The following is a 17,491-nucleotide window of genomic DNA, read 5'->3' on the forward strand; positions in this document are numbered from 1 at the left end:
CAAAAATTATCACTTTGGACCATTAATTTATAAGTCTATGCTCGATTAGAGTTTTAGTGTTCAGAAAAAGTTTTAGTGTTCAGGAAAAGAGACACTAATATTAATGGACCGAAGTTTGTTATTGAATCAAATCAAATCTATCAAGTAAAACTAATCAAGTTTGATGTAGTTATTTTGTAAATGGCAAAACTAAACTTGACACAGATCAATGTTGCTTTTAGGAGCAGGATTGTGACAGGTTGATTCATGAAAATTAACCTAATCTATGGGTCTTCTTCGTTAGCATCAAAGAATTCGAAAATCCAAGCCCGACCCAAAGTTTATAGTAGCGAGTTTCAACTTTTGAGACCCAGCACAGTCGAGTTAATTCGAAATCCAAGTTACAACATATATAAGCTTAATCAATTTGCAGAAAAATCTTAAGGTTGGCTCATGCGTGTCGGCGATTGTTATTGTATACTCATGGTGTGTGTGCATATATATATAAACCTTTAAAATGTGGTGGATTTTTATTTTTTATGAGCTCGCCATCGATCATTACAGTTGTTGTTGTACATAGTCAATTGATTTGTGTTAGAGCATTAATTGGATCTTAGGACCACAGGATCTGGAATATATCCACATCTAGTTCCTATAAGAATAAGTTAAAATTGTGTAAATTTTAGCTAATACTAATTGGCTCTCCTCTATGCATATATATATATTGTTCCACCGCACGCATTTATCGAGTTTGGCTAAGTCATAATTCATCGCCAATTACACATATATAATAAGCACTAACTTCATTATGAAGCTCAATCTTGCAATTGTAACTCAAACGAAAGCTAATTAGAAGGGAAAACTAGCTTGCGCTAGTAATTAACAAATATTTATTCTAGTACTACAACTAACTTAATTTCCAGAGCAATTTTTAATCGACTGCAACACCGCTTGCTTCACGACGTGTGCATCGACCCCTTCAGCTAGGTTCTGCAACATAAAGTAAAGTTGAGATTAGTAAGATTTAATATATCATGATTTTAAGAGGAATGGTATGTGTCTACATAATTTAGTAGACGTATATTAGTGCGGATCGTGTGATCGAGGTTGAATGAGGCAAATTGTTGAATTTTAAAGTTCTCAACAATTGCTTGTATGGTGTAGTTAATTATCAGTCAATCAAAAAATACTTTAATGAAAATACAAGTTAAGTGAAATGTTTGGTCACTACAACAAATTAAGGGTACAGCATAATTATATTCAAAGCAAGTATATGTGATAATTAAGGAGCGAGGATAATTAAGGGTACAGCATAATTAACATATATGCAAAATAGTGTTGATAATAATTACAATAAATTAACTCGAGAATCAGAAATATATGCCATAGTAGTATGATCTTTTTTAGCCATTATTATAAATTGATACGTGGAGATCGAACATTAATTGATATCAATATATATATGCAATATTTGCAATACATGCACAAATATATTTGTAACAATATATCATTATTCGCATAGAAATTAATCACATGTACATCCACCCTATGGTTAAATTAATTTTCTAAACAAAAACAATGCAGTGCATTCTATGTACGTGTGTAAACTTTAAGTTAATCTAAGCATATATATTAATTATTGACTAGATAATCTTTACAAATTAATTGTTATATTTGCATTTTTTCCCCTTTTATTTTTAGTGAAATATCTTAGTTTGTATTAATGTAACTCGTTTGAGTAAAATAACTTCTTCTTTGTTTTTTTTTTTTATTTGACAGGATTAAGAAAATAGAGTTGCATTTTAGCTTGTTCAAATTGAATTGACATGACTTTTTCCCTTGTAATTAATTTTAGTAGAATTACTGTTGTTTTGTTTTGTTTAACTTCTTCTTCTTCTTTGGTTTTTTGGAGAAGATCAATTGGTTGATATATATATAGGAATAATTAACCAGGTTGCAATTTTTTGCCCTATTATTATTGTCGCATAAATTGAGAGAATCAAACATATGAAGGGATGGTGGATTTTTTGCTTACTTCTGCTCCAACTGCTTCTAGGCGAAATGTGTCGGTACAAGAAGCCCTAGCTTCCATTACTTCGAGTCCGAGCTCTTCAAAAGCCTCTAGTATAGAGACAAGCAATCCTGGGGAGCTCTTATCTGAGAATACATTGATGAGGAATCCCCTCTCCAGGGTTTCAACTGTGACCTGCTTAATTAATCATGATTTAGATCTAAGCAAAAGGTGCGAGAACATAATTAAGCTAGCAAAACTTCAACAAAAAGATGATCAATACCCAATAAAACAAATATATATGTACCATAGGCAAGGGATCCTCTATGACGATGTTTTGTGCGCATGCGACCTCTTGATTCAGCTTCACAACCTTCTCCTTCAACTCTTCAATGTACTTTGTCGCATCTAGAATGATCGAAGCTTTATTTAGCTGTCGCAAATGAAGATAAAAATTTAGATGTGTGAGATATATACACACACTAATATACAATTGTTCAAGAAAAGCCATGGGCTTAACTCTAATTAATATGTGTATATTAATTAATCGAGGACATACAAAGCTGGATGATTCTTTTTGTCACACTAATATCAGTTGGAATGGACTGATTAAAGGGGATAAAAATTCTAGAACTTGTCAACCAGTCAAAGATTAAGTATCCATTGTATATACACTGCCATTTGATCATAATAAATTACTAAAATAATGTCTTGGGTGATCAATGTAGAATATTTTATGCGATTTCACTGGAAATTGTGTGGAAAAAATTATATCATGAATATCGATAGCACACTAAGGCCTTATCTAATGAATTTACAGAGAATCACAATGTTTCCTACCATCAAAATAGAAGTCATGTATTGAAGTTAAATGAAAAGTCATATATGTTTATAATGGAGAAAATTTGTGAAAGAAAAAAAAAAAAATTGAAAACAAAAAAGTTAGGGAACATCACCAATAAATTAATTAGATAGCAAATGATCTATATATATATATATATAAAGTTAAACCCAGAGCATTGAACTGGACCACAAAAAAGCATGAGAAATTTAGCAAATTACTGCATGAGAATTAGTAAGTGAACGAAGCAACTGTAGCTTCTCATGTAGACCAGCTTTCTTGTGCTCCCTAGAGACCATCTCTCTCTCTCTCTCTCTCTCTCTCTCTCTCTCTCTCTCTCTCTACCAATTAGTAGAAGCTCTATGTGGGCTACTACTCAAATAAAGAGAGGAGGGAGTGCTTATATATACACATGGACCATATAAATATTAATAATTAATGTCCTCATGGAACCCACATTAATTGAGCTGCCTCAATTTCCTCAAATATTCAGATTATGTGCAGAAAGTGGTTTTACAAAACTACCCTTGGGCAGCTAGAATATATCTGTTTATTTTGTCATTGCCTTTGTAAATGCTTATATATGCTAATACCATGAATTGTATAAAGCTAGCTATATATGTGTCACAATGAAGAATCATAAGGTCTAAACAGAGACATATATTATAGAAACCTTAATCCCCTTTTATCTACCAAAAGAAATAAAAAAAGAGAAAGTGGTATAGCTAGTTACAAGACTTGTATAGGCTAGGAAAAAATAAAAATGAACAAAACAAAACAAAACATTATTGAAATAATATATATAAACTATAATAACTTGAGAATTTAAAAGTTTGAAAAGAAAAAAAACAATTTATTATGTAGCTAGAAAATAATGCAGGACTACAAAGCTGGACTCCCTATGTATAATGTTCATTTCTAGCTAGTTTCTTGAAAAGTTGATTCCGAGAAAACCCATAAATTAACCTAAGATTCTTTTAAGAATTAGAAACTCATTTGCAATGTGTTCTACTGTTCACGAGCAAAGTTATGGTTATTTTAGTAACATATCTCTAAACCGCATTACACTGGTTTACCATAACCACATAGTTTAATAACCCATGCGTTTGTCCACACCACATATTAAATTAGTTAAATCATTCATAAAATTATCCACATCTTCCTAGTTTAATGTAAGCACTGCACCCAAAGCTGCCTAGTTGTGGTAACTTCTATGTTTGATGACAACTTTAATTCTTAATAAATTATTATTATTATTATTATTATATATAGTGTTTTTTTTTTTGAATCTTTCATTACGATTATTTTTACTACGTGCATGCACGTGAGTTCCAAGGGCTTATAAATTAATGCAATTATTTGAACCATTTTAATAAGCTCTACTCCACTGTTCTTTTAGTTTGAAGAGGACAAGGGGTGAGGAGTAGGTATATATTGAATATAAATATTAAAACTACTGTTTTTTATTAGCTTAAGTTTTTAGAAAAGTACGATTGTTTCATATAATTTAACTAATGTCAGAGCAGAAGATCTTCAAGGCCGCATCTTAGATTTATCTAAAAGTATCGAACCCATATGCGAGGGGGAGTGTCGACGACAATCTAAATCATGCTAGCTTGCGCAGACAACTGTCTTTTTCTTTTTAAAACTTCAAATAACTTCAAATGCACATTAAGGGCACGTTTGGTTCACATATTTTAGACTATGGAATCGAAATGGAATTCATAGATTTCGATAGTCACCATTTGTTTTATAGGAATCGGATTCCGATTTCCATTCCGCTCCGGAATGGGAATGGCCAAATTCATTTATGATCCAATCCGGGATTCACGGCTTTGAATCCCGGATTGGTTCATTCCAAAGTAAACTATTCAAAATCCTCTTTTATCAACACATATCTCATTTTTCTTCATCACTTTTTTCTCTCTTAATCAAAACCCTCTCTCAAAAATTTTAACTTTTCGCTCCGATTTCCATTCTAATAATGAACCAAACATTTTTGGATGATTCGCCATTACATTTTTCATTCCAAAGCAATTCAATTTCATTTTGCATTCCTATTTCAATCATGAACGAAACATGCCCTAAAAACGATCTGCTCTTCCATTATTATAAAATGACGATGGCTTCAGAAAGTATCGGAGAATTTTATTGAATGCTTTCTCAACGAAGGTTGTCATTACTACCGAAAAGATTGACTTACCAGCAGCAATTGAAAAGACAATGAAATAATGGACAAAACCTGGGTACGTTAATTAGAATCAATCGTACGTAATACCATATTATTCAAAAAACTGATCAGATAAATAGTCACGACAGCTGTCGCTATATTTTTCTATCGACCGGCAGTTTCTGAGCTTTCAGTGCTTTTAGGGCTAGCTCGAAAGTACGAAAGCAATTGTGTCTGTGGAACGCGTCGAGGACACCATGCAAAATAGGCCTAACTTTGGATTCACCACATATACCATCAAATATAAGGGTACCCGAACACCATCATTTTGGAGTCACAGTTACTTCTCTGGTCTTTTATGCAGTTAAGTAGATGTTCAACAATAAGTTAAGATACTAGAGAGAGAGAGAGAGAGAGAGAGAGAGAGAGAGAGAGAGAGAGAGAGAGGGAATCTACTCGTGATCGGGGCACCATTGTTAGCAGGGAAGGCATCAAAGGAGGGAGCTAGTGTTCGTTGTTTGGACGTGGCTCATGAGAGAGAAACAGGACGACATGGGTTTTCGTACAGATTCTTTCGCGGTCATGCACCACCACACACTATAAAAAAAAATCTCAATATAAAAACCTTCTTTTTTTAAAAAAAAAAACAACGTTTGGAAAAAAACGTCTCTATAATATAGCAAATATCAATACTTCAAAAAGAATCGTCGTATGAAACCCCTATTATATTAAACTAATTTATCAAACAATAAATTTTATGATTATTTTGAAATTTTCGACGCTTTAAAGCGTTAAGATTTTCAAAAAAATAATGAAAAATCCTAATGCTTTAAAACATTAGAATGTATTTAATTTATTGACGCTTAATTGGCATAAGTGTTGATATATACGTACGTGGCGATTCTTCATTTACCGATACTTTAATTCACGCTTTCAAATGTACGTAACATTAGACTATATTAGAACGCTTTTAAACATCGTTAAATATAAAAAAGTTTCTTAAATATTAATTTTTTTTACAGCGACGTCGGCCATGCACCTGCACATCTCTAGCAATTTAATTAATTAAAGCTCTCATCAATACACACATATGTATACAAATCATCTATTTTTAAAATTAGAAAAGAAAATTTTAAGTAAGAGGAAGTATATCGAGGACAAGGATTCGATCAATGGTGGATTCCTTATTATCCGAGGGTACGTAGCTGGATGGTCTAAAAGCTGACGTGGTGGACCAAGTCCAGGCTACGGTTCCTCGTTTGGAGTGGCTCCAAGGCCACTTCACGGGGGTTTGTTCTGCAATACTACAACCCGCACGCACGTGCCACGCAGTGGTTGTGCCATGCACTTGGTGTACAAATAGATCTCGTGCACCGCATTAATTTGTTGTGTCAGATTCAATTTAAAAAATGTTAGTACTCGGACCACTGACGAAATATTAAGTTGAGGATATGTCTTAAATTACACAGCTTAGATAATTAGTAAGAATTATAAGGAATTATCAACACATTATCCATTGCTAATGTGATAACTAATTAAATATATCATTTTTATGGTATAAAATATTTAAAAACCTTAAAATATTTTTATTATTTTTTTATACTATAAAATTATGATTGCGATCCTCATTAGTTTCGATATATTTTTTATATTTTTTTACTATATTGGGTTTGGAGAGTGTTCATTTTGGCTTAATTAGGCTTTTGCTATGGCGGTGTTTACTAACTCTTAACCATTCATCACTTGCCACGTGGACTATCCTCATACTAAGTCTATGCACCCACCTCCTCACATGTATGCGCATATTGACATATGTACAGCTGGATATCCTTTCCCTATCATAGTGCTATATGCGTTACCTTGTTTATTAACTTGTCTCATCCTAATTAATTATTGTAAAGACCATGTCTACCACATCATCTCTGAATTCAACAAATACCCATAATTGCAAAAAAGAAAAATTACCCTTTTTTTCCCCTCTTAATTACTACACATCATTGAGCACATTGTTTAATTGTATATTCTAAGGCCTCATCCGAACTTGAACTTGGCACAAATTAACAGTAGAGATTTGAAATGGCACAAACACATGAAATATTATGATTTCATGGTAAAAAATCACCTAGAGAGGATAGTTAAAAGGATAGTTAAAGGCAATGAAAGTAGAATTTTTGAATTGTTTTCTGTTTTTAATTTTTCAAAGTTTGGAATATGCAAATATCATATTACTTAATTTGAATTCGTGTAGTTCTAAGTCTTTTATTTATTTATTTATTTATTCTTAACTACAAAATAGTTGTCACCCACACCATGCAAATAAGTGTTTGCACTCGAATCAAAATACCAGGTCAAGTCCATAAATAATTCTCAACATCTACATTAAATGCAACGCATATATATATATATGTGTGTGTGTGTGTGTGTGTGTACGTGTGTGTGTGTGTCCTACCCTAATTCGGTCGATATATATATATAGGTAATATTTATCACGCTATAGCTGCATACCATTTGATATAAGATATATTAAATAATAAACTCGACATTTAAATAGCAATTTGCCTCCAATTTATTCGGATACTATCACATGCATTCGAAGTTTGATTTCATAATTAAAAACATAAAACTAGAGGATACGCCAAAATGCATGCTAACGTACTATATATATGCATTCTCCTACCAAACTTTGGAAGGATCAATAATCAATAATAATATATATTATTGGCTAATTATCATTAAATTAACACAATTAAAATCCAATTTTCGTAAAGAACTATCTCTCCTAAATAATGTTTACTTGGCAGCAACTTATTGGACATAACAGCAGTCGAGAGATTTGCTAGCTGTCGAGTTCTTATTGGCAGAGAATTAATCCACTTGTTAATTAATTTCCTTTCCCTAGCAATGCATGCAAGCACCTTCAATACATGCATTAAATAAGATTGGCATCAACTAATGTGAAAATTACTTTTGTTTGAGTATAAAATGTATATTAAAACACTATTTACTAGTAACTTAAAATATTTTTGAAAAAAAAATTATTTTACATAGTATTAGGAGAGCTTGAACTCGAATCTTATCTCAATTTTCTAGTTTTAATTAGTTTAGTCTTGATCAGGTAAAACTTTCTTGTACAAAAAAAAGCTAAATATATAACATTAAATACTGTAACCTAGGTAGTAGCAAATAATATTAATTAGGAGATCATTTAATGCAATCTGATCTAAACTGTAATCTTTTTCTATTTTGAACTTGAAAGGCCCCTTATTAGGGTTTAGCAGATTTGCTAAAGCAATATCTACTGTTGTCAATAGTATGTATATTGTGTCTAATTAATCATATTTTGAATCTTTTTGCTCTGACAATATCAATTTCTTTTCCTAAATGGCATGGTCTCTCTCTCTCTCTCTCTAAAGAAATAAAAAAGAAAAATGGCATGCATGGTGAGTTGCAAATAACTAGGAGGTGAATATTAACTGGGTAGATTCTCCAACCCTTGATATGACTGTTGCAGCTTTCACATGTGGGAGAATGCTTTGTATTTTTGGTTGGGACAGGAAAGATGTGTATCAGAACTTTGGTGGCATCACATACAGCATCATCATCACCATCATCATCATCATCATTCATAAATAAATAAATAAATAAATAAATATATATATATATATAGAGAGAGAGAGAGAGTTGAGCTGGAATGCTATCGGTAGCAAACGGGCGCCGTTGCCACCCATTTGTTTTCTATGATGGAGCTTTCAAATCGACGATCGGTACCGTTGAACATGATCTATATCACTTGAAGTATTTAGAAATTAAATTTTAAATTTTTTCGACATTATTTACTTAATGATCAAAGGGTTTCAAAATTAGTAATTTTAATGGTTGATGTGAGGGGTTTTCTCGTTTAACAGTGTAAAGCTATCCAAATCAATTGAATTTTGGTTAGAAAATTTTTTAAACTATTTAGAACAAGATCTATACTCTCGATAATGATTACAAAATTTCTATCATCACTTTTTAGAGGATATTCATTTTCAGCCATTCATTTTTACGCCCACTTGATGGACAAGAAAACAATATCGAAAAAGTATGAAATTTGATTTTTAGATACTTCAAGTGGTATAGATCATTTTCAACGGTGCCGATCGTCGATTTGGGGGCTCCATCATCGAAAACAAATAGGTAGCAACGAAGCCCGTTTGCTACCGATAGTATTCTAGCTCAACTCTATATATATATATATATATATATATATATATATATATATATANATATATATATATATATATTTATTTATTTATTTATTTATTTATTTATTTATGAACCCCTTCGATCTATATGTGGCAGCAACAATACAATTCCCCACATCCCCTGCTTTATTGGAGAAAGTCATTGTGCCCTTCTCTTCTTGTTCCCATCACCATCTGAAAAGGGAATGTCATTGCTTAGTTGTGAGCATCTTTACTCTCCGAATCTTTCTCCTTATTAGGTACGGGAAATGCTCTGGGTCCTCAATAAAAATCCTTTAGGTATATTAATGATGTATTGGTAACTTATAATAGACATATTTTTAACTGTATATATGATGTGTGAATCGATTAATATTATTATATCATGTACGCTGTCATTTCAATATATAACTCATATAGGCAGTATTTTGAAGGACCCATTTCTAGAAGTGGAGACTCCTTTGCAGGTTGTTATGATAAATTTTTGTACCTAGAAAATAAAAATAATTCAATAAAAGCCAGCTCTAATGCTAGACCTAGCTTGAGCTGTTTAGAATTTATTACCAATACTTTGTCCAAGAAATTAAGCCTCTTCTGCCGCGCGTACAATTAAACTTGATAACAAGCCATAAGATAATATGACTACATATCAAATTTGTTATGTCAGGCCAGCGAAGAATGCTTCTTTAAAGAATATTATTGTTATTGTTATTGTTATTATTATTATTATTCTAAAATGTTATTCTCCGTCTATGTGCTGTACAGAGGATGTCGTGTCCAAACTAGTTTATGCAATACAACTAGACGTTCAGATAAATAGTAAAGCACTTGAACCAATTAATACTTAAACCAAATTAGTTTGTGCTGACACAAAGTATGTCATATCCAAATTAAATTAGTTTATACAGTGCAACTAGACGTTCAAATAAATAGTAAAGTACTTAAACAAATTCTCTTCATAAAATCTAAAAGAATGTATAAAGAGAGTGCGCGCGCATGAGAGAGAGAGAGAGAGAGAGAGAGAGAGAGAGATATTTATGGTGTGGTTGTGTCGCCATGCTTGCCAGGCATTGCCATATATGTTTGGCCGCACGTACTTTTGACAAGCCTCTCGTGACTCCATCTCTGTTCTACTACACAATTGTTCTCATAGGAGAATTACTCGTACGGACGTAAAGCCTTTTAACTTCGTGCATGTCTTATTATTCTCTCAAAAGTTTTGCCATATATATATCACAAGAGATATTTTACCCTATGTACGTATATTCCCTACCTTTGGAGCATATATACTCGGGAGTTACATATTTAATGATAGTGAGGATAACTAATATATCTTCATGAAATGCAATTCATCGACCATTCAAAGTTATATATTCAATTCCGTAAAGTAAGCATTACAACTAATCCTATCTCTTCTTTGTGTAAAATAGCATTAACTAGGTGTCCCTCGACGCCATGTGGCCCTAGGTATTAAAAGTTCGCTAAAGCCTCTATTGAAAAGGTGCTTGAAAATTAAATATACATGCTTAAGAAACCTATGAATAAGGGACGTGACCAAATCTAACAGAATTGAACTCAAGAGTGCAATTAAAAAAAAAAAATCATACTAACTGTTACAAGTTGTAATTAATATGTAGAACAAGTCCAAATATATGCTATGACTCTGTGGTTGTACTTAGATGGAATTTGGTTCAAAAATTCACAAAGTCATTAAAATTTTTTTTAGACTTTGCTAATCACAGTACACCCTAGTTGGAATTTCTTGTGACAAATTAAATATACCAACAATAGTTTCAAATTAATTGCTTCCAATATTATTGCACATAGATGATCATGCACAGCAATTCATTGTGTCCCCAGCAGTTTCTATCTAATATATGTATATATATATATATATATATAGCACAGAGGCCTCCGTACTGCTAATTAAGTTATTTTCGGTTATACAGCTTTTGAATCGATGATCAATTCCATTAAACTTGATCTACACTATTAAAAGTGTTTGAAAATCAAATTTTATAATTTTTCGACATCATTACCTATTAAACGAGTAATCTAAAAATAAATGGATGAAAACAAAAATCTCATAAAAAATAATAACCAAAGACTTGAATTTAGATTCGGATGTACTGATCTTACTTTAAATAGTGAAAAAAATTTCTATAAAAATTTCATCCGATTAGAATTATTTTATACCGTTAAATTCACAAAAGCATCACACCGGCCATTAAAATTGTCAATTTCGAGACATTTTGATCACTAGTCAAATAATATTGAAAAAATATGAAATTTTATTTTTAAATATTTCTAATAGTATAAATCATGTCTAACGAAACCGATCGTCAATTAGAAAAGTTGTATTATCGAAAATAACTTAGTAATACGAAGATCTTCATGCTACGTACCAACAATATATATAATAGCAGGACTCTCTCCATATATATATATATATATATATATATATATAGAGAGAGAGAGAGAGAGAGAGAGAGAGAGAGAAAGAGCACGGCTACTGTGCTATTAGGAGCACAGCAGTTCTTGTACTCCTAACTTTCTAATCATACATCAATTTTGATGCGTGATTAGAATTAGAGACAAAAGAGAAATTGAGAAGAAATTGGGTGTCTCAATTTCTTTTAGTTTTGAATCTTTTTCCAATCTATCTTTTCTCTCTCATTTTAACCGTCTATTAAAATTGATAGATGGTTAGAAAGTTAAGAGTATAAGGACTACTGTGCTCCTGATAGCACAGTAGCCCTACTCTCTCTCTCTCTCTATATATATTCGCATGTGAGTCTCCTCTAGGATTCTTATGATATACATACTACCAAATATCACGTGAGGTGGCACTTTGGATTTTGGGAAGTACATTCACATGCGGCCGTGGACGGACGAGTCGCAACAAAAACACATAAAAGTATAGATTAGAGTGACCATAGCTTGCCATGTTGTACGTGACTTATATTGATCAAGGAGATAAAAAATATATATATATGTATCAAATAAATTAAACATAAACAGAATAAATAATGGAGGAGTGATAAGCGTGAACACAAACAACAAAGATGTTTGGATGGGTATGTACGTATGTGAATCATACAAGTACACCATGTTTTGACCTCTTCTAGAGTGACAAGGAAAAGCCTCATTCAAAGCAACAAATTGTTTACTATGCAATTGCCTTGTCTGGCTACTTGTTACCTAAAGAAAGGATAAGATAGAATTAAAAAAACAAAGAATATATAAAGTGCTAAAAAGGAAAATGAGAACTATACAAATAGCATAGATGAGTTGGTTTGATCAAGTACAAATTAAACTACAGGAATATTAGTTGGCTCCTCTGCATTAAAAGTATATCGGAGTTAGGTAAAAAATACTCAGCTTTAAAAAGATCGATTTGCTAGAAAACAGCTCAAAAATTCTCCCATAAATTCAATTAGTTATATACAAATTATGGTAGGAGTCCAATCTACGACGTCGTTAATTATTAGAATGCAAAAACATTTAAGATCTAGTATGTATACTTTAGTTTCATATGAGGAACATGGTATATGAAAACATGTGCACTACTCCGTATTTAATTTTCTTCTAATAAATAAATCATTATGAAGGTGGAATGTGGTATATATCATGAAAATTATACAAAGAAGACTCTTGTAGTTAATTGTCTAAATTCAAATTTTTTATTATAATTAGAAAGATAAAGATTCATATCGTTCAAGTTATTGGTATATATATATATATATATACAATTTGTTTAATTAGATAGCAAAACAGAATTGTAGTTTTCATAATCACTTGCAATTTCTTGATCCATTTGTGTAATTGGCCACTTAGGTGACCTTGCGCGGATTTAAAGTTGACGCAACTTATCGATTAGGTTCGAAATGCACAGGTAATGGAGTAATTAGGAATTCATGATTAAGCTAGCTAGATTTTGGACCTGATATAGTGCCAATTTGGATGCAAAATCCTAAGTTATTTCTCGAGTTCATGTCAGGTTAGATCATAATAATAAACCAGTTCATAATCAAATAAGAAATTGAATCTTACTTGGTAATGGCTCCAATAGACCCCTTGCTATATATCCACAAGGTCGACGACAAGCCGATGGGCCGAACTATTATTATGGACTGGCCTGGGTCGAAACATCGGAGCCCAAAACAAATCGATTCGACCGAAATCAAAATGAAAGAGGCCCGATTTTATCCTAGCACAACCACAAATTTCGTTACATGAACTACTGATTCTGTCAAATTTCATAATTTTTTCTTTGTTAGTGATTAATTAATGACCAGTACCTAATAAACCTTTTGGTTTTAATAAAGTATGTAACTTACACAACTCACCATAAATTAGTTAAACTAAAGTAAATAAAAGTTAAGAGAGTGCGAATTCAAAAAATGGCCTATAATTTACCGAGTATCTCCATATATCTATCACCTATTTAATAGAACTAACTCGGTTTTCCAAACATAAGTTGAAAAGTCGGCGACGACGCACCTCACCGTACCGACTTCTCAAGGAAAAGTCGGCGCAGAGTCCATTCACCTTCCCGAATATTAGGGAAGTCGTTAACGGAGCGCCCAAAACCGCCGACAGTAACTTCGACCCGGACCCGTTATGTTGGGTTCGGGTCGGATTCGGGCCCAAACAGCGAAATTACATAAACCCGACCCGAGTCGCGCCCTTTCTCTTTTGGGGGTCTTCGCCCCGTTCCAAGCGCTCGCTCGCTCGCTCGCTCTTCATCGATGCTTCTTCGTCTCCTTCGCGGCTCCTCCTCCTACACCTCAAAACCCTTCTCCTCTCCCCTCCCAAACCTCTCTCTTCTCCCCATTTCCTCTTCCTCGAGGACGAAGGCGACGACGATGGGCGCGAGAACCCTAGATCAGTACTCGGCGACGCGGAGGTCCCCTCCTCGTCGTCGTCGTCGTCGTCGCGGATCGGTGAGTGCTCCCACACTGCTCTTGTTTCTGTGGCTTAATTTGGCGGTTATGTTGGTGCGTTGTGACATTTTGTCCTAGTGTTTGAGGTTCGATTTGTGAGATGGGGCGTGATGGGGAGCAACGAGCATTTTACTTTGGCATTTCGTTGAATTTTTTTTATAGGACCCTCATCTTATCAAGTATGATCCTTGGACATTTTCATCAGTAATTTTCTAGGATTGTAGACTTATTGAACAATTTTAGGACTCAGAGAAAAGATTACATGAGTAACCTCAACTTACATGAAAATCTTTAACTTGACTCTGTTTTATGTAAATTGGTTCCGACATCTGGAGATTGCATGTATTGGAAATGAGTCTATAAAAAGCTGAAAACTGTTAAATATATGTATGATCGTCGATCCGGGAGTGCTATCCAGTGAAGCTACAGTATTGCAGTTCATTAATTTTCTGAATTTAGGGCATTGTTTTGCTATGTTAAAGCCAAAACAAAGAACAAAAAAAAAAAGGATTTGTTGGTGGCATGAGATGGTTTCAGTAAGAAGACAATTTATTGGCTGCTATTTAGCTGGTGATTATCCTTTGAAATGTAATTAGTGAAAAACCTGTATACGAAGTTTAATTTGTATCTTGTGCATCCTTATCAAAATGCAATGCAGTTATCTCGGACATTCTTTAGTAATGTATCACAATCTATCGGTTATTAGCATGATCGATCAATATACGTCTTCATTGCAAACTGTTCAGTTTACTGGGAGGATGGGTATTTGTTTCTTGTAATGTTAATCACAGGTGCAGATCTCCACATTCTGTTGGATCTTGACAGATTGCGTCTCCAAAATTGATGAGGAATAGTGGCCCGAAATTTGCTTCGGTGGAACCTGAAGAACTTCCTTTTGACATATGCAAGACAGAAAGCAATGATTCCCTAACAAAGATAAACCGAGAAATGATCAAAGAACTCGAAGGTCCCAAGAATAGTCTCCATCAGAACATGCACTTGAGATCAGGGATGGTTCTATTGAAGAACTTCTTAGACCATCATAATCAGGTCTGTTAAAGACAAGCATTTTCTGTAAGGCCCGGAGTTAAAGATTCTGTACGCTATGCTTATTTATGCCCTAAATGCTGGTTAATTGTCATCTATTCTAAATTTTAATTGAGATGTTTGGATGTATACCGCTGCAAAATATTCATTTACATATGTATATTCCTGCAAACTGAGTTTCTACTATCCCCTCAGAAATTTAAAAATTGTTTCCTTGCATATATCCTTGTACTTATTAAATGCCCCTCTTTAAATGTTTTCAAGACAAACAAATCTCTGGCATCAGTTAGATGATGCTGTGCTGTACCTTAAAATAAGGTTGTACTTGTGAAAGTATATTGTAAAATTCAGATTCTTGAGGTGTAAATATGTAAATAGATGGCATTTCAGGTATATATAGCCTTTTTTAGACCATATATCTAGGATTAGCAATTGTAACACTACGTAATTTCTGGATGCCATTGTGAATTTGATGCATTATTAATAGTGGTTATTTAAATACACTCAGTTTTTGCCACATTATTGTGATTATAGGTAAAAATTATTCAAAAATGTCGAGATCTTGGTATTGGGTCAGGAGGATTCTATAGGCCAAGATTTAGAGATGGTGCAAAGTTGCATCTACGGATGATGTGCTTAGGAATGAATTGGGACGCTGAGTCGAGATTGTATCAAGACGAACGTCTGATAGATGGTGCCAAAGCACCCAATATTCCACAGGAATTTAGTGATCTGGTTGATAAAGCGATTCATGCCTCTCATGACTTTTTGAGAGAAAAATATAAAAACATTAATGTTGAAGCTGAAGTTCCGAAGATGTCACCAGAGATATGCATTGTGAACTTCTACAGTAACTATGGAAGGCTTGGTCTTCATCAGGTATGAATATATGAAGATTGTTATGGCTTCGCATAAGGAAATCTCTTTTCACTACATTCAGTTCTTACATTGTCATCTATAAACATTTTCTATCAGATAAAACACGGACATTGTTTATGATGTAATGCTACACTTAGATCCATAAGCTTTGTTCTTTTCTTAAATGGATTTCTGAAAGTTTCTTAAAGTACCACCACAAATTTTCAACCTAACTTTTAATTTTTATTGAGAGACATCCTATCTTGAGGTTACCCATGCTCATTTTCATTGCCTTGAATCTTTTCCTTCAAATGCTTTTTCTAAATGGCTCTCAAGTACTATCACTGTCAGTAGAAGGATTAATTATTGTTAGCATCTTTGGCCCTATTATGTTACCTTGTCCATAGTCTTTGATGAATAAGTATAAGCAACTTGTTTGGCGAGGATATTTTCTGATAACTGTGATAGGTGAGGGCCTCTCCAGTTTAAATTTTATGACCTCAAGTATATTATGTTCTCACCAGAATCATAAATTCCTTTTTTATGTCTTGATACTGATTCTTAGTTGCATACATTCTTGTTAATATGCAGGATAGGGATGAGACGAAGGAGAGCCTGCATAAGGGATTACCTGTTGTTTCTTTCTCATTGGGCGATTCTGCCGAGTTTTTGTATGGAACGAACAGAGACGTAGCTAGTGCTTGTAAAGTTTTGCTTGAATCGGGTGATGTCTTGATCTTTGGTGGTAAATCTAGGCTAATATTTCATGGAGTTTCATCAATTTTGCCAAGTACAGCACCGAAACAGCTCATAGATGAGGCGAGTCTACGACCTGGTCGTCTTAATTTAACTTTCAGACAATACTCTCCATCATTTGTCCGCTAAAAATTTTTCTTTAATGTACTTCATTTTGTAATTCGACATTCTGTTTGTGTACTGCTGTTTACAGTAATCTTCTAGTCGACATTTTTGTAGAAAGATGATTGCCTTTTTGTGCTAATATGTTCTTCTTAGTCTTACTCTAAATATGATTTTATTGATGATTATGCTTATAATGTAAGAAAAAGAGAAGAAAGAAAATGGTTTCTTGTGGTTGGTGCCTTTGTGAGGGATGATTTGCCACAAACAAGCTGCTCGCATTTGACACCAAATTTGGTCGCATTTCAACTGTTCATATCCTCTGTGAGTGTTCAATTTGAAGTAGGTTTAACTTGAAAACAATCCAAATTTCATGTGGCTAAATGTTCCTTGCCTTTTTCTAAGCATGGTAAGGTTGCACTCTTGCAGATCATAGCTTAGTAGAGATCAGAAAATGACTCAATAAATACTTTTTTAGGAACAGCTCATTCAAAATACATCACATATCAGCTAGTTTTCTTGTTTTCTAACTTTTGTGCAGAGAATACAAACATTAAT

The 17,491-nt window shown here is 33.3% G+C and overlaps 2 protein-coding genes across 4 annotated transcripts; one reads left to right on the forward strand and one right to left on the reverse strand.

The window, feature by feature from the left end:
* LOC109709455 (transcription factor bHLH61-like) lies at positions 750–3,213 on the reverse strand. Of its 2 annotated transcripts, none has more exons than XM_020231709.1 (4): positions 3,053–3,213; positions 2,298–2,423; positions 2,015–2,188; positions 750–969 (listed from the first exon to the last, which is right to left on the reverse strand). In XM_020231709.1, exons 1-4 carry the CDS (start codon positions 3,128–3,130, stop codon positions 892–894), a joined length of 456 nt encoding a protein of 151 aa, XP_020087298.1. In that variant the 5' UTR covers positions 3,131–3,213; the 3' UTR covers positions 750–891. The 2 variants fall into 2 exon arrangements, with proteins under 2 accessions (XP_020087298.1, XP_020087299.1); XM_020231710.1 differs by having other exon boundaries at positions 2,015–2,185; positions 3,053–3,212.
* On the forward strand, positions 13,890–17,167 carry LOC109708396 (alpha-ketoglutarate-dependent dioxygenase AlkB homolog). 2 transcript variants are annotated; one of them, XM_020230117.1, is made up of 4 exons: positions 13,890–14,170; positions 14,996–15,220; positions 15,752–16,096; positions 16,667–17,167. In XM_020230117.1, exons 1-4 carry the CDS (start codon positions 13,976–13,978, stop codon positions 16,958–16,960), a joined length of 1,059 nt encoding a protein of 352 aa, XP_020085706.1. In that variant the 5' UTR covers positions 13,890–13,975; the 3' UTR covers positions 16,961–17,167. The 2 variants fall into 2 exon arrangements, with proteins under 2 accessions (XP_020085706.1, XP_020085707.1); XM_020230118.1 differs by having other exon boundaries at positions 14,062–14,170; positions 14,962–15,220.

Source organism: Ananas comosus, linkage group 4 (genome assembly GCF_001540865.1).
Source record: "Ananas comosus cultivar F153 linkage group 4, ASM154086v1, whole genome shotgun sequence".
Taxonomy (NCBI): Eukaryota; Viridiplantae; Streptophyta; class Magnoliopsida; order Poales; family Bromeliaceae; genus Ananas; species Ananas comosus.

Excerpts from the sequence above, each read along its gene's own strand:
- LOC109709455 (XM_020231709.1), bottom strand. The coding sequence starts at position 3,130 with ATGGTCTCTAGGGAGCACAAGAAAGCTGGTCTACATGAGAAGCTACAG. Across the intron at positions 2,424-3,052 it reads CACTTACTAATTCTCATGCA|CTAAATAAAGCTTCGATCAT; the intron begins GTAATTTGCTAA and ends CATTTGCGACAG. Across the intron at positions 2,189-2,297 it reads TAGAGGATCCCTTGCCTATG|CAGGTCACAGTTGAAACCCT; the intron begins GTACATATATAT and ends TGATTAATTAAG.
- LOC109708396 (XM_020230117.1), top strand. The coding sequence starts at position 13,976 with ATGCTTCTTCGTCTCCTTCGCGGCTCCTCCTCCTACACCTCAAAACCC. Across the intron at positions 14,171-14,995 it reads GTCGTCGTCGTCGCGGATCG|ATTGCGTCTCCAAAATTGAT; the intron begins GTGAGTGCTCCC and ends GGATCTTGACAG. Across the intron at positions 16,097-16,666 it reads GAAGGCTTGGTCTTCATCAG|GATAGGGATGAGACGAAGGA; the intron begins GTATGAATATAT and ends GTTAATATGCAG.